Here is a 25399-nt window from a genome sequence, read left to right as displayed (position 1 = left end):
CATTCAATAAGATCATGGTTGATCTGATTGTGGTATTAACTCCAGTTTCCTACCTGCCTGCCCCTGTAGATTAAAAACCTGTCTAACTCAGCCTTGAATGTATTCAATGACCCAGCCTCCACTGCTCCCTGGGCTATGAATTCCAAAGATTAACAATCCTCTGAAAAAAGAAATTCCTCCTCTGTTCCATCTTAAATCGGAGATCCTTTATTTTTAAACTGTGTCCCGGTTCTAGATTCCTCCACGAGGGGAAATATCAACTCAGCGTCTGACTTGTCAAATTCCCTCAGAATCTTATACGTTTCAATAAGATTACTGTTCACTGTTACCTCAGCCAAGTGGTCATTCTGCATGTGTTAGTGAGTATTGGCAAGGATTTGACTCCAAAAGAATGAAATGATGCACTTTGTGTAAGAGGTGTAAGAGCAGTGGGACCTGCATATTGTGAGTGCATATTCACAAACCCTTGAATGTGGCAATGCAAGTTGAGAAGACAGTAAAGAAAGTTTCAGAGGTAGTTGGCTTTATAAATAGGGTCACTGATTACAAAAATAAGGAAGTTATGCTAAACCTTTGCAAATCTCTGCCTAGGTCTCAGCTAGAGCATTGAGTACAGTTCTGAGCACCATACTTTAGGAAAGATGCTAAGACCCTGGAGAGGGTACAAAGGAGACTTACCAAGATGACACCAGGGATAAGGGAGCTCAGTTATGTGGAGAGATTGGTGAAACTGGGATTGTTCTTATTGCAGCAGAGAAGGTTAAGGGAAGTTGTAATGGAGGTATTGAGAATTATAACGGGTTTCGCTAGAGTATGCAGGGAGAAACTGTTTTCTTTGGCATGGTAACCAGAGGCCAAAGAGATTTAAAATATTTGGTAAAAGAACCTGAGGGACACGAGGAGAAATTTCTTCACACAGAGGGTTGTTAAGATTTGCAGTGCATTACCTAAAAGTGTAGCGGAATCAGATTCTATAGGAACTTTCAAACAGCAATTGGACATATGCTTGAAGGGGACCAACTTGCAGGGCTATGAGGAAAAGATTGAGCTGTGGGACTAAACTGGACAACTCTTTCAAACAGTCAGCACAGGCCCGATGGCTTCTTTCGGTTCTATAAAACTCGATGGCCAGGATTTTAAGGCCCCTCCCGCCCGGCAGGATATTACAGTCCCGCCGAACTGAATGGAGATTTAAATGGCTCACCACATCCGCTGGGGTAGGAGGGGAGACACGCTGAGGCAGGGCCGTAAAATTCTGGGCCCATGGTTCCAGAGGTATCCTTTATGTCTGAAGCAGAAACAGAAAATGCCGGTAACTCTCAGCTGGCCTGGCATCACCTGAGAAGAGAGCAGACAAGTTATTGTTTTCAGTGTGGGCCTCTCTTCAAAACAGTCCTCTCCTGATCCAACCAGATGCCTAAAAATATCATTTCCAGTGAGGATTGGGGGCGGGGTCTATGAATAGTGATCCACAGTGAAACCCTGGCTGTAGGTACCCCTTCCCGAACCTTGGGACCCTGGATGCTAACTGTTGTCCCTCTGCCTCTACCCTGCCTGAGATCACCTGGCAGCACAGGAACTTTAGAGTTCCTTAATTTGATGGCAAGAACATTTGAGGCTTTGAGAGCAGAAAAAATGGAGCAGGTTCACCAACAAGGAATACAATCAAGTTCAGAGACAGGGAACGTTACAACCTGTATGGGTCAGTAAAAAATAATTTTAAAAATTGAGCTACTAAAATGCCTGGAAACTTTGCAGTGCACATTATTGATTTACATTTTACCATGCAAAGCCAGTTAATATCCCTTTCTTTTTATTTATTCTTTCACCAGATGTGGGCATCGCTGGCTAGGCCAGAGAATGTTGCCCATCCCTAGTTGCCCTGGAGAAGGTGGTGGTGAGCAGCCTTCTTGAACTGCTGCAGTCTGTGTGGTGTAGGTACACCCTCAGTGCTGTTAGGGTCAGAGTTCCAAGATTTTGCCTTTGGGGTCTGGGCTCAGGAAAGCAGCATTGCAATAATGCAACAACTTGCATTTATATAGCACGTCTTAAAGGAGTTACAAACATCCCAAGGGCCTCATAGGAATGTTTTCAGAAAAATTTGGCACTGAGCCACAGAAGGAGATATTGGGACAGGTGAACAAAAGCTTATTCAAAGAGATAGGCTTAAAGTAATATCTTTAAAGGAGGAGACAGAGGCGGAGAGATTTAGTGAGGGAATTCCAGAGTTTAGGACCTTGGCAGCTGAAGATACAGTCATCAAAGGCGGAGGTTTGATGATCTCTATGTGCCGCTCCTCAACTACCCTGTAGGCCTGGTCAGTGCATAAGCCTCTGGTAAATGTACAGACGTAGGAATCAGTTCTCTACATTAGCTAAGGTGCAATTAATCCATACAGGCAGCTTGTGCAACCAAAAGAAAAAGAGAACATTTAATGCCATCAAACCATCAGAAACTGTTGAGTTTTACACTTGAGAAACCTTGCTTTCAATTTTAATTGCTCCACCATTGGTGGTCGTACCTTCAGTTGTCTAGGCCTCAAGCTCTGGAATTCCGTCCCTACACGTCTCCGTCCCTCTACCTTGCTTTCGTCCTTTAACACACTCCTTAAACCTAACTCTTTGAACAAGCTTTTGGTCATCTGACCTAATATCTCCTTATGTGGCTTGGTGTGTCACACTTTGTTTTATAAAAATCCTGGGAAGGATCTTGAGATGTTTCATTATGTCAAAAATGCTATATTAAGGAAGTTTTTGTTATTGTTGTAAGGCACTGACTCACTGGGTGTGGGTCGTCCATTAGTATTTCAATCAAGTGACAACACTTCATGTACGATTTTTTTATCAGTATCCTCTTTGACTATGAGGAGAACCCTAGCAAAGCTTTCAGCCACTGTTTTTCATTTATGAATCTTGAAAATGAATGCCAGCAGGACTACATAACAGCCACCTGGAGCAGTAACCCCTGTTGATCTCCCTCACCCTTTCCCACCCAAATCCAGGGCTATTAAGAACAATCCTAATGCCTTTATCACAGCCCCCACTGATACCCAGAGGGAAAGGGAGACAGAGGATCAAATGTGTGATTTCCATAATCTCCTTAGCTCAGCCATTGATTAGATAAACTTCCACCTATGGTGAAGAATGAAGAATGGGCGTTTAGGCAGGCTTTCTTAATTCATTCATAGGATGTGAGCATCGCAGGCTGAGTCAGCATTTATTGGCCATCACTCATTGCCCTTGAGAAGGTATCTGAACATGTCTGAACAACCTGATCGAGGTGTACAAGAATATGAGGGGCATGGGCAGGGTGGATAGGGAGCAGCTGTTCCCCTTAGTTGAAGGGTCGGACACAAGGGGAATCAAGTTCAAGGTGAGGGGCAGGAGGTTTAGGGGCGATGTGAGGAAAAATTTTTTACCCAGAGAGTGGTGACGGTCTGGAATGCACTGCCTGGGAAGGTGGTGGAGGTGGGTTGCCTCACATCCTTTAAAAATTACCTGGATGAACACTTGGCATGTCATAACATTCAAGGCTATGGACCAAGTGCTGGTAAATGGGATTAGGTAGGTAGGTCAGGTGTTTCTCACGTGTTGGTGCAGACTTGATGGGCCGAAGGGCCTTTTCTGTACTGTGTGATTCTGTGCTTCTGTGATTCTGTGACAGTGTGCAACTATCAATGTAAAGTAAAAGGGACAGAATAAAAGTCCCACTTCAGCCTATGGGCATCAGCTAACTGTGACTATCAGAACGTAACATTCTGAAGAAGAGTCATACGGACTTGAAACGTTAACTCTGTCTTTCTCTTCACAGATGCTGTCAGACCTGCTGAGTTTTTCCAGCATTTTTTTGTTTTTATTTCAGATTTCCAGCATCCGCAGTATTTTGCCTTTATATAAAAACATAACATTCTGTGGCTTGAGTATAAAATTGAAGGTGACGCTCCCAGTGCAGTACTGAGTCAGTGCTACACTTTTGAAGTACAGCTGCCAACCCTCCAGGATTGGGCTGGAGTTGCCAGGAATTGAAGATCAATCTCTAGGGCACTGCTGTATGCAACCCTGGAGAAAAATCGTCAGGATATTGAAAAAAGATTGTTTTTCTTTGAACATTTCTCTTTGCCGGATATAAAGACATTGAAAACTGGAGAAAAAAAGGCTATTTGGCTGACAGTCAAGCAGCATCCAATTGGGTAATGGGTCTTTTTGCTTTACAATTGGCTTGGGAAGGCAGTGTGTCACAAGGATGGATGTGTTGGCTGATGAATGGCTGAAGTGTGGGGCATTTCATGTGATGAAATCTCCAGGAGTACATTTAATCAGCTCTGTGTTGGACATAGCATCTTCCAGATGAGTCGCAAATCTGGGGCCCCACCTTCTCCCTCAGGTGGACGTAAATATCCCATGGCAGGATGTTAAAGAAGAGCACGGGTGTTCTCTCAATAGTTATCTCTCATCCAACATCACTAAAACAGACGTTCTTTTTCACCACAATCAAAACACAGACGTGTGCTGTACTAGCAAAGGATTCTTTGATCACCAAGGGCCCTCCACAATGACACATTTGTCCATAACAGCTTCCTTCCCTCATCCCGCCCTCTCTTGCTTTCCTTCCAGGCTATTCTTTCTCTTGTTCTTTCCTGCCCTCCCGTTAATCACGTCCCACAGCTTAACTCCCCTTTAAGAGATAAATATAGGGGAGGTAACATCTTTGTAAATTACTGTTATAAGACAAAGGAAACACGACTCACCTGTCTTTTCCGAGCTCAGGGAAGCTGCACTCCCCCTGCAGCAACACAAACTGGAAGAACAACTGGGGAAAAGTAGCCTTCAAGTTCATAGTTGCTGGAATGAAAATATCAGATCTCAGCCCTTATTTGCCAACAAACAAGCTTCTCAAACTCCCTGTAGTGGTACAGTTCTACTTGCTTCTACACAAAAGGAAATTATTACCATGGTTTGCAGTGAGAAATCTGATCCTGTGCTTTTTTACATTTGAAGAACAGGATCCTTGCCAATTTACCCACTTCCCTCCCTCTCTGAAGGCATTGACTCCTCACAAGCTCCATGGATGCTCACGACCCTCCAGTATCTCACCGAGAAAAAACATAGGGCAGCATTTTTCGCAGTGGGCAGGTGCGCCCGCCCGACCTGCTTGAACGTAAAATAGTGCGTAAAGACATCGGGTGAGCGTCTCAACGTCACCGAGCACTCACGCGATATTTCGGTTGGTAGGCACGAGCAGGAGTTGGACCCGTGCCCATCATTATTTAAGAGGCTAGTTAAGGCCATTAAAAAGGCAATTGATGCCGATTTAATGTTGCCCGTGCGTTCTTGCGCTCGTTGCACAGGCAAAACGGGCAGGCGGCCAGCCGACAATTTGCACAACCTCATCCACAGGCAGGATAAAAAGGGTCAGCAGCATTGCCAGTGTGAGTAGTGAGGTGTTTTGGAGATAGTTTGCCGCTGGTGACTTATTGGCACTTGGCAGCTTTATCTCTGCTCAGGGCTTCATTCTTTGCATTTCCAGGCTTCGTTGCAGGTCTTCAAGGACCCCGGAGGATTCAGACCATGTGGACTCTTCCAGGTATCGTACAGCCTACTTTACCCCTGGTAATGAGGATTTTGGTCTCTACTGGAGGTACCGCCTCTGAGGTGGAAGAGAGGGGCAGAAGGGAGAGGAGGCCAAGTGTCCCAATGCAGCTTGCAGGGGAGCGACCTTGCGGGGGACGAGAGTGCAGGCACAAGGGGTGCAGGGCCAACAGGAAGTCCAAGGCGGAAGGGGCCACAGAAGACGCCACTATCCTGTCTCCAGGGTTTACAGGCAGCTATGTAGCTACCTCAACATGTCCAAGGTGCATTGCTGAAGGACACTCCATCTCTCAAGGGAGACAGTGACCTCCATTTGCCAGATAATTGGGCCTCAGATCAGCTTCAACTGTGGGTGGACACCCCATGCCAGTGCCTCTGAAGGTCACAGTGGCCCTCAACTTCTATCCCTCTGGCTCTTTCCGGGGGTTTGTGGAGTTTCCCAATCAGCTGTCCAGCGTTGCATCAAGCTCATGACAGAAGCTCTGTTCGGGCGGGTATTGACTTTCATTCATTTCCATACAGACGAGGCCAGCCAGGCTGAGCAAGCCAGAGGGTTTGCAGTAATTGCTGGGTTCCCCTGCATCCAGGGTGCAGTCGACTGCACACATGTGGCCATCAAGGCGCCAGTGAGTCAGCCGGGTGCCTTCATCAACAGGAAGGGATTCCACTCCTTGAACACGCAGATAGAGTGCGACCATAGGATGCAGATTCTGCAGGTGTGTGCAAGGTACCCTGGCAGCTCCCATGATGCTTACATCCTGAGACATTCCTAGGTGCTGAAACTCTTCAGTGCTCCAGCTCGACCGGATGGATGGTTGCTGGTTGTCAAAGGCTGTCCTTTGGAAAGGTGGCTTATGACGCCTCTCCGCCACCCAAGAACAAAGGTGGAGCAGCGGAATAAGAGGAGCCATGCCTCCACAAGGGCAGTGATAGAGAGAATTATAGGTCTTCTGAAGATTGGCTTCCGATGCCTGGATCATTTAGGGGGAGCACTACAATACCCCCCAGAGCACGTGTCACTGATCGTGATTGCGTCCAGCACCTCTCCATAATCTGGCAATGGCAAGGGGGGCTCACTGGAGGAAGAGGTGAGGTGAGAGTGACTGCACTTGACATCAAGGCTGCATTTGAAAGAATGTGGCTTCAAGGAACCCTAGAAAAACTGGAGTCAATGGGAATCAGGAGGAACACTTTCCATTGGTTGGAGTCAAACCTAGCAAAAATGAAGATGGTTGTGTTTGTTGGAGGTCAGTCATCTCAGTTCCAGGACATCACCGCAAGAGTTCCTCAGGATAGTGCCCTAGGCCCAATCACCTTCAGCTGTTTCATCAATGACCTTCCTTCCATCATAAGGTCAAAAGTGGGGATGTTCACTGATGATTGCACAATGTTCAGCACCATTCGCGACTCCTCAGGCACTGAAGTAGTCCATGCCCAAATGCAGCAAGACCTAGACAATATCCAGGCTTGGGATGACAAGTGGCAAGTAACATTCATGACACACAAGTGTCAGGCAATGACCATCCCTAACAAGAGAGAATCCTACCATCGCCCTTGATGTCCTATGGCATTACCATCACTGAATCCACCACTATCACCATCCTGGGAGTTACCATTGACCAGAAACTGAACTGGACTAGCCATATAAATACTGTGCCTTCAACAGGCCAGAGGTTAGGAATCCTGTGACAAGTAACTCACCCCCTGACTCCCCAAAGTCTGTCCACTATCTTCAAGGCACAAGTCAGGAGTGTGATAGAATGCTCCCCACTTGCCTTGATAAGTGCTGCTTCCACAACACTCAAGAAGCTTGACACCATCCAGGACAAAGCAATCCACTTGATTGGCATCACATCTGCAAACATTCACTCCCTCCACCACTGACGCACAATAGCAGCAGTGTGTACCATCTACAAGACGCACTGCAGGAATTCACCAAGGCTCCTTCAACAGCACCTTCCAAACCCACGACCACTACCGTCTAGAAGGACGAGGGCAGCAGATAGATGGGAATACCACCACCTGGAAGTTATCCTCCAAGTCACTCACCATCCTGACTTGGAAATATATTACCGTTCCTTCACTGTTGCTGGGTCAAAACCCTGAAACTCCCTTCCTAACAGCACTGTGGGTGTACCTACACCACATGGACTGCAGCAATCCAAAATGGCAGCTCACCAACACCTTCTCAAGGGCAACTTGGGATGGGCAATAAATGCTGGCCCAGCCAGCGAAGGCCACATCACATGAATGAATTTTTAAAGAGAGGATCTTGACAGCTCCACAGGCCACAGATGATGAATCCAATAGTGAGTCCGAAGAGGAGAACGGTGAGGAGGACACTGAGAGAATGGAGGCAGACCTCCAGGGAAGCAGGGATACCAGGGACACTTGATCCAATGCTCCTTAAGCTAGGCTGCCAAATAAGTGCTACCACCTCATGCCAGGGCTGCCGCCTCCATCCTGGATGTTTGAAATGACCCCTTTCTTTGACCCCAAAGTCCAGTCAGTGGCTATGCAATAAAATTGTAACCCACCCACGTCCAGCATTACATACTGGCGTACCCTGCACCACGTTCAATAAAAAAGGTGAAGCATACTCAGGCCATTATGGCAAAAGAAAATTTATCTCATTTTGACAGTCCAAACATATTAACAGAACCTTCTCTGGTCTTCAACCCCAGGCCAGTGCACATAAACAAACCATTACACAACAGAAGATCACCCATAACCTGTCTCTCTTGTTCTCACGTCACCTTAAACTTACATTTGCGAGTGCTATATTTTGGTGCCCCCCCCCCATCGCTGGCACTGGCATTGGAGTCAGCCTGCTGACTCTGCTGTCCTGTTGGCCTTGACAACTTTGGCGGTCAGCCTCTGGCCAGTGGAACCAGTGCTGCCCCACCTGGGAAGGAGCGGCCAGTGCCACGGCTGGCATCTCCCCAGTTACCGCAGCCTCATCAGATGCCACGACCACTGGCAGAGGGGCGGAGTGGCTGCTGCCGTCATCTAGAATGCCCTGAGAGGTGCATGCAGAAATGGCAGGCAGCTCTGGTCACTCTGGGCCTCCCTGCTCACCATTGATGGGATACCGAGGGCCTCATCTATCTCCCACACTGAAACTGACCACCTGAGGTCAGTGCCTGTGTGAGGGTTTGCAGGTCCAATCGCAACTCCAGGAACCCTTGATTCTGTCCCTGGAGCTGCCTCTCCATGACAGCCATCACTCTCTCAATGGAGGAGGCAGTGCGCTCGGCCATGAGGGTCAACGCAGTACTGATGCTCCGCCTAGATTCCTTCATAACGGAAGCCATGGCACGCAAATCCTCATGGATCTCTGCCAGGTTCTCCCAAACATCTCGCTGGACGTCCAGCATCTGCCACCTAATGGACGACTCCAGAGGCTGATCATCTGCCTTCATCCTGGTCTCCAGCAGTCCTCCAACTGCCGGCACCCTAGGAAATTCTCTGCCTCCACCTGCATCTCAAGCGATTGTGAAGTAACCTCACCAACGTGCACCAAAATTCTAGCTGCTGATCTAATGCCCACCAAGGTGCTGGTATCTGTACTGGTGCCTGGTTAAGAGAGCAGGTGTGATGCAGGTGCATCTGGAGCCTGGTAGTCCTCTGACGTCAGGGTGGCTCTTCGGGGTCCTGCGATTGGGTGTGTGGTGGCAAATCTAAGGGAGAACAACAACATGTCATTGGCTTAAGTCATCACACTATCACTGTGCATGCCAGGCACCCTGGTGAGACCATGGAGACCTGCATCATGGTTCCATCGTCTTTCAATGATCCATGCGGAATCCGGATTTGAGGCCAATGAAGAGGCTACACAAGAATGTTTGCACCATCCGAAACTCTCACTCTTGTGCACTGCGCTCTTACCTTCGTCTGCCACCCCAGCCTCTCCATGGCTGGTTGACCAAGGTGCATGCCGACTCTCCATCACCAAGGCGTCATGCTCATACTTTGTGAGGATTACAAAGAACAAAGAACAAAGAAAAGTACAGCACAGGAACAGGCCCTTCAGCCCTCCAAGCCTGCTCCGATCACATTGCCCGTCAACTAAAACATTTTGTACCTCCGGGGTCCGTATCCTTCTATTCCCATCCTATTTGGAGTTGGAGGTCCTCCGCCAGTCTGGAATCTTTCAATGTTGTTATGGGCCATCTTCTCCTGAAAGGACAAAGGAGCACAAATTAGTCCACCTGCAGCACCAGTGTGGCCTGGCCAACGCCACCTGAGGATCACTTTGCAGGGCACATCCAAGTCGTGGCCCTCAAGCCACAAGGCACTCAGTCCAAGCAGCCAGGGCTCACCCCCTTGGCCAGCTCCTGTGTCATTGACAGTTGGCATGCAGACTCTGACACCCCTGAGCTCCACGGGCGTGGGGAGTGAGTGAACGGCCAGACTTTAACACTTCATAACACTGATCGATGCCAACATCGTACTGGCCCTCCCTGGGCACAGCAGGTTGTTAAACGTCTCATGGCACTGGGCCCAGGTGCACAGCAAAACATCATGGCTGCTGACCAGCACTGCCACCTCCTCCCAAGCTCTTTTGGAAAGGTGCAGTGGCCTTCTCCTTCCACCCCTGGGGACAAGGGTACCCCTCCTCGCAGCCACCCCCTCCAGGAGGTCTGCGAGGTACTCATCAGAAAACAGGGGGGTGGGAGCTGAGTGCCCACCCGACCTCCCCTCCCGCCTGGCGTCTGCAGCCGCATTGGAAGCCATAATTTCCCGTTGACAACATCATAGATGTCTTCTTCGCTGGCAGCCTTCCAGGGGCTGCCTGGGCCATTTTTAAGCTGGCCGCTGGGTCACCATTGGACCCAGCGGCCGAAAGGCCCCCGCCCCCAGCTCGGCCCTTCCCGACCTGTGAGGAGCTGCGTTTCAGGCTGGGCGGGCCTTAATTGGCTCGCCCAACGTAAAATCGCAGTCGGGGACCAGCCGCTCCCAGGCCCAATGACCGCTGCCACACACAGAACTCAAAACTCTGCCCCAAGGCCCTGGCTTTTCAGGGTGTGCTGAGCCCTATCTTCATTGGGACAGCAGGGGAGTCTGACAACATGGAGGCCCAGATGATGGCTGGGCCGAACCTCCATGCATTGTCTCAGTGTCCTGAAGCCAGTCAATTTACCTGGCGGGTGGTCAGGAATTCAGACAGGAGGAGGCTGCAGCCCTGGTAACAGTTCAGGAGTCGCTTAAATAGAGAAAGGAGGAGGCCTGGACACTTAATCAGGGGACACGGTTGGGGGGATAGTGGTGGTATTTTTCATTCTTTCATGGGATGTGGGCATTGCTGGCAAGGGCAGCATTTGTTGCCCATCCCTAATTGCCCTCAAACTGGGTCGCTTGCTAGGTCTGTTCAGATTTCTGTGATGGAGGCAAAATACTGAGGATGGTAGAAATATGAAATAAAAACAAAAAATGCTGGGAAAAACTCAGTAGGCCTTGCAGCATCTGTGGAGTTAATGTTTTTAGCCTGTCTGAGGCTCTGAAGAAGAGTCACATGGATCGAAACGTGAACTCTGTTCTCTCGGATTGCTGTGGGTCTGGAGTCCCATGTAGGCCAGACCAGGTAAGGATGACAGATTTCCTTTCCTAAAGGGCATTAGTGAACCAGATGGCATTTTGAACCAACAATCGATAATAATTTCATTGTCATCATTACCAAGACCAGCTTTATATTCCAGATTTCATTAATTGAATTTAAATTCCACCAGCTGCTGTGTTGGGATTTGAACCCATGTCTTCTGGGCATTAGCCTAATCTTCTCAACTATTAGTCCAGTGAGATTACCACAATGCCACCATCTCCCCCAGTGGTGGTGTTGGGAGCCATTGGCAGAAGAGCCCATAATGTCATAAGGGCCAGAGAAAGACATCTGTTTCCCTTGGCCCACAAGGGAACCTAAAATTAAATTTTAAAACTTACCTTGATAGGCCTCTTCTACACTATGAATCCTCTCCTGACAGATCTGAACCTGATGGGGAAGTCATTACTGTTTTCCTAACTCTGGTTAAATGGAGATCAGGTCCTGATAACTGTGAGTATCCCACTTGCCTGCTCAAAACAGAAGGTTAAATTCAGGACAGAGTGAGGAAGCAGCAGGGATCAGAGGGGGCATGTGACTGCTTTCTTTCCAACTTCTCCCCCCACACCCACCCCTCCACTATTTCTGTCAGGTAGAAGAGAATTGAGATTGTGGCCATTGTTTATATCTGAGTCTTCATGAGGAGTTTGAGAAAAGGCATTTCAGTCAAGCACAAAATAGACACCTTATCTTATAGAGGTTGCTTGTCAGCTTTCAAGAAGAGAAGCTCCTGATGATTTTGGCATTTTCTAAACACAGACTATTTGTACTACCTTGGTTAGCTCAGCCTCATGATCTGTCCATCTTTATAATTGAGACTGATAGATTTTTGTTAGGCAAATGTATTAAGGATTACAGAATGAATGCCACTAAATGGAGTTAAGATACAGATTAACCATCCTTTAATTGAATGGCAGATCAGGCTCAAGGGACTGAATGGTCTGCTCCTGTTCCTATGTTTCTACACTAGCTGCTCAGTAACCTTGCTCAGCTATTAGCAGTAAGCCACAATGTCAAAGCTTCATGTCCACTTAGAGGAGGAAACAGAGGCAACGATGGAGCTCAACAACAACAATTTGTATTTATATAAAGCTTTTAGCCAGTGAAATGCCCCAAGGCATTTCGCAGGATCAACTGAACAGAATTTGACACGGATCCACATAAGGCAATATTCAGGCTGATGGCCAACAGTTTGGTCAAAGAGTTATTCTGAAGGAACATTTTTAAGGAGGAAAGCGAGGTGGATAGGCTCAGGGAGGAAATTCCAGAGTTTAGACTCTGTTAGATGAAGGCACAGCCACCAGCAGTGGAGCAATTAAAATAAGAGATGTGCAAGAGGCTAGAATTAGATGAACTCAAGATCTCAGTGGGTTAGCATGGGCGAAGGTTACAGCGATAGGGAGGGTTGAAGCTATGGAAGGATTTAAAAACAAGGTTAGAGTTCAGAGCTTGAGGTGTTTCCAGCTCATGAGCCAATAGTGAGCACAATGTGATGGTGAACAGGATGAGCAATTTAAGAAATGAGCAGCAGCGTTCTGAATGAGCTCAAGTCTAAACAGAGTAGAAGATGGGCTGTTGGCCAGAAGTGCATTGTAATAGCCAAATCTAGAGGTGACCAAAGTCATGGGTTAGGATTACAGCTGGGGCAGTGGCAGAGACAGACGATGTTACGGAGGTGGAAGTAGATGGATCAACACTTCCTGGAGAGAAGAGACCTTGCAATTGGTAAAAATCTGATGCTTCTGCGTTAAATCTCGTTTTCAGCACTTATTACTCATTAGCCCTTTAAAATAATTTCCTCAGGGAAGGGGAAGAGCAAAGAGATATGGACAGGTTAAGTAAGTGGGCAACAAGGTGGCAAATGGACTATAATTTGGGCAAGTGTGAGGTTATTCACTTTGGTCGTAAGAATAGAAAAGCAGAATAATTTTAAAAGGTGTGAAACTTCCTATGCATAAACTGTGCTCAGGACATTGTGACATGTAAGGGCTGGGAAAATTGAACGTTTTTGATATCTGGCCATTAAATATTCCCAGAGCTGATTTTTGTTAAGCACGGTATATTTTTGTTAGATGAGAAATTAAGGGAATGGAGGAGGATTGATGGAGTGAAATCCGCCATGATCAAATTGAATGTTGGAACAAGTTTGAGGGTCTGAATGGCCTTATCCTGTTCCTATTTTCCTAAAAATATAGTGCAATGCAATTATGAGGAAGAGTAAATGTATCCGTACTATGCCCTAACAATGCAATGTATGCTATATCAGTAATAATTGTATTAATTAATTCATAAAAAATTCTTCTAACTACTATTTTAACAAAGGCTAAAATAAATGGGTATCACCTTATATTAGTGTAATGAATAGGGAAATATCAGAATGTAATACATATCTTAAGAGAACCAACTTGGCTCAGTTAATAATATACTTGTCTCTAAATCATAAGGTTATGGATTCCAGACTGATATTGCAAGGGAATGTCATGTTAGCAGTGGTCCTGACCTTTGGATAAATTAAGCTGAGACCCTCTCAGCTTGTTCACTTGGATGTAAAAGATTTCTTAGTACTAGACAAAGGGAGTTTCTCTGATGCCACGATTGATACCCTCCCTGACCAATGTCGGCAAAAACAGACGAGCTGGTCATTCACCTCATTGGCTGTTTGTCGGACCTTGCTTTGTGGAGATTGGCTGCCGCATTTGCCTATGTAACAATTGTGTCTGTACTTCAAAGGTAAACCATTGACTGCGAAATGCTTTAGAACGTCCTGAGGTTGTGAGAAGGCACAATATGAATGCTGGTTCTTACTGCTTAATTTTAATCTCCCAAGAGTGTCTCCTCTTGTTCTTCCATTTTCCACGTTTCCTAAACTTCCCCTTTCTTCTCCTGGAGGCACTGATTTAGACTGCACTACAATTCCACAGCTCCTGGCAGCCCCTTCATTACCTTTTTGAAGTAATTGTTATGTGTGAATCCTGACAATGATCACTGGCAGGTCATTTAACTGTGGGTGAGGACATCACAGCTCGGTTCACCCTGCCCTTACCTATTATTCACACCGGTCCAGATTCAGATAGGATCATTGGGTGACATTCATGAACAGGAGCCAAGGCTGTTTTCTCTTTCCTTCCTAGCCCATGGGTATTGAAGGAAATTGGAACAGCCCCAAATGTAGCCCTGGTTGAGATGAGAGGACGCAGCACAAACCAGCAATCAGAATGGTACTAGCAGTAACGAGGCTAAATTCATGAGGAGAGGTTGCATAGACTTGTAATCCCTTAAATTTAGAAAATTAGGGAGTGAGCTAATTGAAATGTTGGTCAGGATTTTATGGCCCCTCCCACCCGGCAGGATATTACGGCCCCGCCGAACTGAGTGGAGATTTAAATGACTCGCCGCATCGGACCATAAAATCCTGGCCGTTGAGAATTTGAGAGATTTGGCAGGGTAGGTGAGAGAAACTATTTCCTCTGATGGGGGGTTGCAGGTCCAGGACTCCTTCCGTGTCAATGTCAGTAAGCACTTCTTCACATAAAGGGTAGTGGGATTCTGGAACTCTCTTCCTCAAAAGGTTGTTGAGGCTAGGTCAATGGAAAATTTCAGAACTGTGATTTCAGAGCTGAACGTTTTGTTATGTAAGGGCATTAACAGCTATGGAATCAAAGCAGATAGAAGCATTGAGATTCAAATCAGCCATAGTCTGTATTTGTACAGTGAAACAGGCTCAGTGGGGTGAATGGCCTACTCCTGTTCCTATTTACTTATGTCCTACATTGCAACAGTGAGTACACTTAAAACATATTTAATTGGCTGTAAAGCGGTAGGAATGCCCTAGATCATAGACTAGTACAGCAGAGAAGAAAACTATTTGGCCAGTTTGCACCAGCTCATTCAAAGAGCAATCCCATTAGTTGCACTCTCTGGCTCTTTTCCCATACCCCTTCATTCTTGTCTTCTTCAGACATTCATCCAGTTCCCTTTTGAAGGCAACCATTGAATTTGAATCCACCACCTGATGAGGCAGCACACTCCAAAACTGAACCATGAGTTTCATCCCTGATTATTTTGCCAATCATCTTAAATCTGTGCTCTCTGGTTACTGACCATACAACTGCTGGAAACAGTTGATTCCCTAATTTTACTTCTTTAGAATCAGGCATAAGATTAGGATCATAACTGTATTGTATGAGTGACCACCCCATTCTCCTTGTGGAGAGCAAGTCCCACCTCCACACTGAGGACACTCACTATCATGTTGTGTGCTAAATGGGATAGATTCAGAATAAATCTAGCAACTCAAGTGGGCATCCATGAGGCACAGTCGGCCATTAGCAGCAGCAGAATTGTATTCAACCATAATTTGTAACTTCAAGAAGAATGTAGACAAAGAATATCATGAGGTGTAGATGAAAATGAGATGCTAAACTGCTGGAGCTACAACACAGGGAAACATCCATGCCAACCAACAGAAGCAGCATATTCTAGACAGACCTGAGCAACAAATTAGAGCAAAGCTCTACAGTGCTGCCAAATCCAGTCACTAATGGCGGTGGGCAATTAAATAAATAACAAGAGGAGGCGGCTCCATGTACACCCCCATCCTCGATAGCAGAATCCAGGACAAGTGCTAAAGCCAAAAAAAGCTGAAAGGTTTGCAACCATTGTCAGCCAGAAATAGTGAGTGAAAGCTTCTTTGTAATGTAAAAGTAAAATACTGTGGATGCTAGAAATCTAGGACAAAAACAAAAATACCTGGAAAAACTCAGCAGGTCTGACAGCCTCTGTGGAGAGGAACACAGTTAACGTTTCGAGTCCGAATGACTCTTCATCAGAACTAAGGAAAAATAGAAAAGAGGTGAAATATAAGCTGGTTTAGGTTGGGGGGGTTGGGGGTGGTGGACAGGTAGAGCTGGATAGAGGGCCAGTGATAGGTGGAGATAACCAAAAGATGTCATAGACAAAAGGACAAGGAGGTGTTGACAGTGGTGATATTAGCTAAGAAATGTGCTAATGGGGACATTAAGGGTAGAAAGCAGGATGAGCAAAGGACAGATAGCCCTAATGGGGGTGGGATGGGGGGGAATTGAAATAGGCTAAAGGTAGAGATAAAACAATGGATGGAAATACATTTAAAAATAATGGAAATAGGTGGGAAAAGAAAAATATATATAAATTGTTGGAAAAAGGGGGATCGGAAAGGCGGTGGGGAAGGAGGAGAGAGTTCATGATCTAAATTTGTTGAACTCAATATTCAGTCCGGAAGGCTGTAAAGTACCTAGTCGGAAGATGGAGTTCCTCCAGTTTGCGTTGAGCTTCACTGGAACAAAGCAGCAGGCCAAGGATGGACATGTGGGCATGAGAGCAGGGTGGTGTGTTGAAATGGCAAGCGACACGGAGGTCTGGGTCATGCTTGCAGACAGACTTCTTTGTAATACCCTCCTGAGATTCTCACCATCACACTCTCAGGTCTTTAAAGGTGCGGAATAAATTAAAATCTTTCATTTACTTTTCTTCCAATGTTCAAACTGGGATCTTCCTGACCTGTGTCACACTGGGCAGGGTGTCATTATCAACTAAGCCATTTGGGGGAGCTCTTTTCATTGTTAATTGTTATTATTCTTTCTGTTTTCTACACAGCCAGACCCGACAGATGAATGTTTCTTCCTGGAAACATTAGAAGAGAATGGTTATAACACCTACAAGTCTAAGGAGTATATAGAAAGGAACTGGTATGTCGCCATTCGAAAGAACGGAAATGCCAAACCAGGACCAAGAACTAATGTCGGACAGAAAGCCATCCTGTTCCTTCCCATGCAAGTTACAAGTGATTAAAAGTCCAAATGCAGCATTAAACAGCCACCTGATTGAAGCAGCCTCTGAATGCACTGAAATGCTCCACATAGATTAAGCAGTCGCTGGTCAATGTGGTTGCAGAGACAGGTGATAATGACAGGCAATGAAAGCATGACCTGTATTGTTTCATCCCCTTATTTTCACCCCTGTTCTAACTCCTTATGCTGAAAGCATTGACTCTCCCTGGGGGAGCAGGGGGCATGTCTCCTGCACCACGTGCCTTCTGGCTTTCATGTGACCATCCTTCACATAGGAGCCCAGATGGCGAGAGGCGATCACGGGCACCAGAGCCAAGCCAATCCTGGCCTCCCTGGATACTTACACAGGGGATATTTGGCAGCAGCAGTAGCTGCATAGAGATTGAGAGTGGGGATTATGGATAATTTTTACAGTCGCTAGCCCGGGCTACTGAGGGAGGACAATTCCTGACTAAGCCAAACAGACCAGAGAAGGAACCAGGAGCGTTCAGCTCATTAACAGATTAAGGAAAATACCTTCTCAACCATGGGAGTAGTGGACCACTAGGGACCTGTGTTGAGCAGTTGGGCCAGTCATTGACACTTTCTACAACTGATGTTCAAGCGTAGATTTTCTGAGTCCTCATCTGCAGTGAGGTAGATGGTGTGCCCTGGATTGCCAACTCTAGTTGGATGCACTCTGGTTTCATCGTATGACCTCACTGTTCCAACTGCCCCACCCAGTCAAAAGACCATTTCTTTTTCCTTGTTCAAATGGTTTGTAACTGATAAATGAAAGTGTTGAAAGGAAATGAAAAACCTTTCTTATGTCCTTATGATTTTTTTCCCTCCCCTGGGTTGTTTGAGGCAATGATTAATCTTTAATTCCTGGAGTCTCCAGGACAGCCCTGGAGAGTTGGCAACCCTAGAGCCTACAATTTAAAAAGCGCAGATGGACTGCCCATGAGCATGAGTTACTTCATTTTGAATGAGCACTCAGGAAAGTCTACCCTCATATTTGAATCTTAGGACGTTACATACCAGCATTTGTCACCTCATTTCAAAAGTCACCCGCTTTAAGCAGCCAGCCCGAAAGGTGACAGATTAATGCTTGTGTTCAGTTCACTGTGCTCCCTGCAAGCTGTAAGCATGGATTTATTCCTTAATTGTTTGGTTGAAATCACTAAAACATAATAGTGAAATCCATGGATCTTATTTTTCTTTGTATAATTTTATTGCACCTGAAATTATGTAATAAAGGGACATGATAAAGTGATTGGGATATCACAAATGAATAGTGACAAGTGCTAATAGCATTGCATAATATCTGGTCTCCCTGAGTTCTTCCTACCAAAATGAATCACCTTATACTTCTCTGCATTAAATTACATCTGCCACTTGTCTGCCCATTCATTATCTATATCCTTTTAAAGTTCTACCCTATCATCCTCACACTTCACAATACTTTCAAGTTTTATATCGTTCACAAATTTTGAATTTGTGCCCTATACACTAAGATATCAATCTTTCAAATATATCAAATCTGAAAAACGACTATTAACCACTACTCTTTTTCCTATCACTCAGCTAATTGCATATTCATCTTGCTGCTGTCCCTTTTATTCCATTAGCTCTAAGTTTGCTCACAGATCTGTTGTGTGGCACTTTATCAAACATCTTTTGGAACCCCATGAACATCACATCAACAGCATTACTCTCATCAACCCTTTCTGTTACCTCATCCTTAAGCCCTTAATAAATCTGTGCTGGTTTTCCCTAATTAACCCATTTTTGCCCAAGTGACTATTAATTTGGACCTGAACACTTGTTTTATTCTTTCACAGGACATGAGCGTTGCTGGCTAGGCCAACATTTTTATTGCCCATCCCTAATTGTCTTTGAGAACGTGGTAGTGAGCCACCTTCTTGAATGACTTTTGTCCACATGGAGTAGATACACCCACAGTGCTGTTTGGGAGGGAGTTCCAGGACTTTTACCCAGCAACAGTGAAGGAACAGCGATACAGTTCCAAGTCAAGATGGTGTGTGGCTTGGAAGGGAATTAGCGGGTGATGGTGTTCCCATGCATCTGCTGCCCTTGTCCTTCTAGCTGGTTCAGAAGGTGCTGTCGAAAGAGCCTTGACGAGTTGTTGCAGTGCATCTTGTAGATGATACACACTGCTGCGACTGCACATCAGTGACAGAGGGAGTGGATGTTGGAGGTGGTGGATGGGGTGGCAATCAAGCATGCTGTTTTGTCCTGGGTGCTGTCGAGCTTCTTGAGTGTTGTTAGAGCTGCACTCATCCAGGCAAGAGGAGAGTGTTCCATCAGACTCCTGACTTGTGGATGGTGGACAGGCTCTGGGGAGTCAGGAAGTGAGCTACTCTCCGCAGAATTCCCAGCCTCTGACCTGCTCTTGTAGCTACAGCATTATATGGCTGGTCCAGTTCAGTTTCTGGTCAATGGTAACTGCCAGGATATTGATAATAGGGGATTCAACGATGGTAATGTTATTGAATTTCAAGGGGAGGTGGTTGGATTGTCTCTTGTTATGGATGGTCATTGCCTGACACTTGTGTGGCACGAATGTTACTTGCCACTTATCAGCCCAAGCCTGAATATTGTCCATGTCTTGCTGCATATGGGCATGGACTGCTTCAGTATCTGAGGGATGTTGCTGAACATTGTGCAATCATCAGCAAACTTCCCAAATTCTGACCTTATGATGCATCATTTCTATTGTTTCCAAATTATCGATTCTAAAAGCTTCCCCAACACCAAGGTTGAACCGACAGGCCTGCAGTTACTGGTCTTATCTTTAAACCTTTTTTTGAGCAAGGGTGCAACACTTGCTAATCTGCAGAAGTATTTCTTGGCTACAAAGTGCTTTGGGTTGTCCCGTGGCTAAAGGCGCTTTAAATCCTCATGCTCAGTCTCTCATGTCACACTCTCTTCATTTTCCTTATTTTCCTTCACCTATTTTACCAACTCAGCTTCCATTCTCCATCATCACCCAGATCCTATCTACAGACCTCCACTAATGGGACCAGTGCTAGAATAACCGAGTAAACACTTGCACAAGCAAGATAAGTGTTTGTACGTGAATAGCACTTGTTGGAAATTATTCTCCATGAACAACTGACTCAGATATGCTTCTACGGATGCTGGATTCCTACTCTGGTACTGCAGCCTTTTCAGGGTCAGCAGGCTACCGAATAATACATTGCAAAACAAAGCCGACTTATCGAATCCTGGAAACATACAGCACAGACTGAGGGCTTTCGGCCCATCGTGCCTGTGTCAAGGTAGTCTCTCAGTGATCATTCCCGTGCATGTTCAAGAGGGCTGACTGAATAGCGCTTGAAAGTGGGGACTCTGCTGATTTTCACCTTCCCTCGTCCAAGGCGCTGGGGTCAATCATAGAGCTTCAAATACCACCCTGTTAAATTGAACCTCAGACCTTGCTACACCAACATATTAATTCCACATCCTTCATCTGCTACAGAAGAGAAAGCAATCAGGTAATTGCATTTTTTTAACCAAAGAAAGAAGTTGTCTTGAAAACATATCTTTTACCAAGACTCTGTTGTTATAAACAGAAATCACATTGGGACCCAATGATTTATGGAAAATAAAGTACTCATGACTTCAACACACTTGAGTTATGAGTCCCATGATGTTCGATGGTTTATTTTTATAAACCACCCTATTTCCATGTGTCTCCTCTGCCCTCGCTTGAATCTTAAGGCTTTTAAAATTAATCACAAGGTAGTCATTTTCCGATGACACATTAGCAAATAAGTTTTGTCCCAGTTACCGAGAGATTGCGTGTTAATTGTGCAATTGTAAAACTCAGCTTTAAAATGTGACAAAAAACTTCTGTTCAAAATGAGGCCTTCCGGCTGCAACTAGTAATCACTGGAAATTGCCCCTCGCTTTGCCTTTCTTTCTTGCTACCTACATGGCAGCTTGTGATCATTATAGCTGCAGGTGTCCCCCTGTTGCTGAGCTCCTCCAGTCACACACAGGTCAAAAGAACAAGCACCTACTAGATCACTAAAGAAGTCTTAACTCCAACATCACTTCACAGTTTCACAGAAGCCCTCTGTCTGGAACTGAATGTTTTTTGAAATTAAAGAATTGCTTGAAATGGATTGTTTGATAATGTCACTGTGAAGTGCATCAGGATATTTCACTACATTATAGGCACTATGCAAATGCAAGTTGTTGATGTATTCATTAGTAGCAAAAAGAAAGAACTTGCATTTATCTAGCACATTTCATGACCTCAGGATCCCATGATGCTTTACAGTCACTGCAGTACTTTTGATGTGTAGTCACTTTTGCAATTTGGAAATGTGGCAGCCAATTTGTACACAGCAATGTGATAATGACCAAATAATTTATTTTAATGATGTTGATCGAGGGATACATATTGGCCAAGGCACCTGCTCATCTTTGAAATAGTGTATGGGGTCTTCTACCATTGACCTGAGAGAACAAACAGGGTCTCAGTTATGTCTCATTCAAAAGACAGTACCTCTGTCAATGCAGGAAACTCCTACAAACAGCAATGTGATAAATGACCAGATAATCTATTTTTTGTGATTTCGATTAAGGGAATAATATTGGCCAGAACACCAAGGAGAGCTCCCCCGCTCTTCTTTGAAATAGTGACATGAGATTTTTTACCTCAGCCTGGTAGGGCAGGCAGGACCACAGTTTACCATTTCATCAAAAAGGCAGTACTTCTGCCATTGTAGCACTGCGTCAGTACTGCACTGGAGTATCAGTCTGGATAGTTTGTGCTTAAGTTTTGGAGTGGGACTTGAACCCACAATATTCTGACTCTGAAGCAAGAGTGCGACCAACTGATCTGCTGTGCAGGACACCAGCAGGGTACAGGAGGATACTCTTCCTTCTTCAGGTACCGGTTGGTGACCTTGGACTTCCATTGGATCGGTCCATGATTATGCTTGGCAAAGTACTGCAGTGGTTTACCGTTGCCTTCTGCAGTATGGCTGACCAGGAAACTCTCCCACTCTTACCACCTGGCCATCAGACATATTGGAAGGATTTACAGGCTGATAATCAACCTGTTTGGCCACATTATGAATGCACCTTCTGTGGCGACCAAGACTTGAAACCGGAGCTTCTGGCCCAGTGGTAAGGTTGCTACTACTGTGCCACAAGACCTATGGCAGGGTACATCAGAGCCAAACCCAATTTTGCCCTCACTTTGCTTTAACTTCCCAGTAGGTATCTCTAGAAAGTCGATGTGGAGTGAACGACAATCAAGCGGCGAAAACCCAGCTGAACCTTTCCCTTCCTTTTATTTCCCAATGGTAGCTCTTCTGCTGCCACCTCAGCTGAGACTGACACATAGACCATGAATTGACGTGTTGCAGTCTTTGTTGATATACCTCATTAATGCACCAGACAATATATGTACCTAGCAAGACACTGAAGGAGCTAATATTTGTTGTTTTATTGAAATGATGATGACAGAAGGATGATTGCATATTATCTGAAGAGATTTGTATATCGAGTCTGGGAACAGCACTTCCAAAATACATTCAAATATCTGATACTTCAAAACTCTTCCCCTTTACGTGCTGGTGTACAGTACCATGGGAACTTATTGTCTCTGGTGGCTCACTTTGAAACAGAAGCTGGCCAAAATCTGAACAGTAAACTCTATAGTTTAACCCAGTTAAACCTTACTTCCAGCCATTTTTATTTCTGAGGAAAAGCCATAGAAAAGACATTCATGAAACCCTCGGGTTTTATTTTATGGCTGTTGTTGGCTATTACTTATTAATGTGTGAAATGATACTTTCTTTTTTTCTTGTTTCTCCTTCCTTAACTGAAGGAAGTTAATCTTGCTGAGGAATGATTCTATGGCATCATTAACCCACCACGACCTGGGTCAAGTGATTATTCCTCAAATGTTAAACCCCCACCGAGTGAATATCAGCAGGATGTTCGACCTATGCAGGCATCAGAGCTGACTCCGATGTCCCATAACATCCAAACATGGAACCTCTGGGCTATATTTAACAGGTTTCCCTCTGCCCCGGTGTTTCAGCAACACATTTGAGTCTATCAGTCACAGCGCTGATCCGAGCCTGATTTCTGATCCAAACAATGTCTTTTAGACATTCAGACAGAGAGAGAATGGGAACAAAGAAGGATACCAATACTGTTCCTTGAACAATTGCAGCAATTTTTAAAAAATTCGTTCATGGGATAGGGGTTGGGGGGGTGGAGGCGGTGGTGTCACTGGTTAGGCCAGCATTTATTGCGAGAATTCAGTGGCTTGTTGATGGGCTTAGACGAAGTAGGGTGAATGGGCACTCATGTAGGTCACAAACACCAGCACACACCTAGCATTGGGCCAAATAATCTATTTATGGATGTCAATTCAATGTAATTCACCGTACACTATTTAAGAACAATGTGGACGTGCCTACATCTCACAGACTGCAGCGATTCGAGAAGGTGGCTCTCACCACCACCTTCTCAATGGCAATTAGGGATGGGCAATAAATGTTGGCCTTGCTACTGATGCCCACACCCCATGAATGAAGAAAAAAATATTCTACATAAATCTGCCCTTCGTTTTCCCTATTGTGCAGAGGTTGAAGAATGGCATTAATGATGGAAGAGACGCACGCTAGCAGTAGACAGCGTGCCATCAAAGTAAATCAAGTATAAGAAAGGCCTTCAAACTCACTCATGTCTGTGGTCTTTGTGAGGACAATGGCGTCTTTTCAAATGTACAAATCCCTTTCCATTGGGCCCTTTGACTCAGGCTGGGCTCTAAACTCTAAGCTGTGGTTAGACAAACAAAAGGTCAAATCTGCTCCATGGGAGGGTGGGAGCTAATATTTGTTTGACCTGATAATACTGTAAGTAGCTTCAGGCTACATGATGCTCTGTGGAAATGGCTGTACACAGAGGGGACTCCATGCATCTGTAGGCCCTTTGTGCAGCCTGACCTCTTCCTCCTGTGTGCTGTCACTTCTTTTAAAGGAGACGCTCTCTTTAAGCTTGGGGTTACAGAAAAGGTGAAAAGCAAAGTACCATTCATGTCACAACAATCAGTCTCAGACACAAGCAACTTTCGAGTGTTTTGATGATACAATGGCACATCTCAGCATGGATTACATCATCACATCCAGTGCAAAAGGTTTTCCAACCACTTTTTGAACCCTTCTAACTCTTTCAACTAGACTGTTAAATGACTCGTAGCTCCGTCCTCACTTAAGGGTCACAATTTTTGATTAAGTTGTAACTAATCTTGAAGTCTAGAAATTACTTTTCATGATATTAGTGCAGTAGCTTGCGAACCATTTTGGTTGAAGGACCCTTTTTCAAATGGATTAGTAACCATGGACCCCCATCTAACTTATAATACTATACAATATTTATAATATGAAAGGGCGGCACATAAAGAGTGTTTTAATAACGCATTTAAGAAAACTGGCATTCACTTTACTGGTCTTCCATGTGGACCTCAGTTTGAAAACCAGTATATTAGTAGATGGGTGCAATTTTAACCCTAAACACCCAGCAGAACCTGTGGAGTTAAAGTTAGCCATGTGACTTACCTGCTGGGGCCACACACTGTATGATGGTATCATCAGGCCTTATCTGCAATTTTAACTCTGGCCTGGTCCCTTGTGCCTTTCCTGGTGAAGTGGATTCAAGAACAGCCAAAAGGTCCAAATGGCAAATGGCTATGGTCTCTTCACTTTCCTTTTGGGGTTAGGATAAGCAGCGATGCTCTCCAGTGTCTAACAAGAGAAAGGTATATGAGAGGATGGAGGGCAGGAGAAGTTAAATGAAAAATATGTTATTTGATGGATAAACATTGTCCAGGAATTTAGGAAAAACCACCCTGCTCTTTTTCAAGATAGTGCTATGGGATTTTTTTTGTGTCCACCTGAGAGGCTAGACTAGATTTAACAATGAACCTTGTAAATCAGGCCTGAACCATTTGCACACCATGCAAGCCTGATTCTGAAATAGGGCGCATCAAAGTTACCCAGCGGGGTAATGGTTACCCACACCAAATCATTTCGCACTGTATATCACGCAAACTCATGAACGGGCCTAAGGCCATCACTTTCGGCGCTGAAAGTGCCCAGTCTACCTCAGATTATCCTGGAAAGCCAAGGTATCTCAAAAATTTGAGCAATAAGTGAAGCTAGCTGTTTCACACTGCTACTATGCAATAATAACACAAGAGGTATTCACCACTAACAGGATGCTGCCATCAAGCCATAAAGGCATTCTGCCTCTCACACAAATGAGTAATGTGCTTTATGAATTTCAGTGCCAGTGTGATGCTAGGTATGTAGGCTGTGCATCCCAAAGATTGGCGGATTGGATCAAACAGC

At 45.3% G+C, this 25399-nt stretch overlaps 1 protein-coding gene across 4 annotated transcripts in view; it reads left to right on the top strand.

Annotated features, from left to right (window-relative positions):
• The window catches only part of LOC121281571 (fibroblast growth factor 1-like), a 53763-nt gene extending 35493 nt beyond the window's left edge, over window positions 1-18270 (top strand). For all 4 annotated transcript variants that reach the window (XM_041194560.1, XM_041194561.1, XM_041194562.1 and 1 more), the window contains exon 4: window positions 16822-18270. In XM_041194560.1, the coding sequence (XP_041050494.1) occupies window positions 16822-17016 (195 nt within the window). In that variant the 3' untranslated portion in view covers window positions 17017-18270. The remainder of the gene's footprint in view (window positions 1-16821) is intronic.
• Window positions 18271-25399: the final 7129 nt, after the last annotated feature.

The sequence above is a fragment of the Carcharodon carcharias genome, chromosome 8 (genome assembly GCF_017639515.1).
Source record: "Carcharodon carcharias isolate sCarCar2 chromosome 8, sCarCar2.pri, whole genome shotgun sequence".
Classification (NCBI taxonomy): domain Eukaryota; kingdom Metazoa; phylum Chordata; class Chondrichthyes; order Lamniformes; family Lamnidae; genus Carcharodon; species Carcharodon carcharias.
This window is presented reverse-complemented; position numbering and strand designations above follow the sequence as displayed.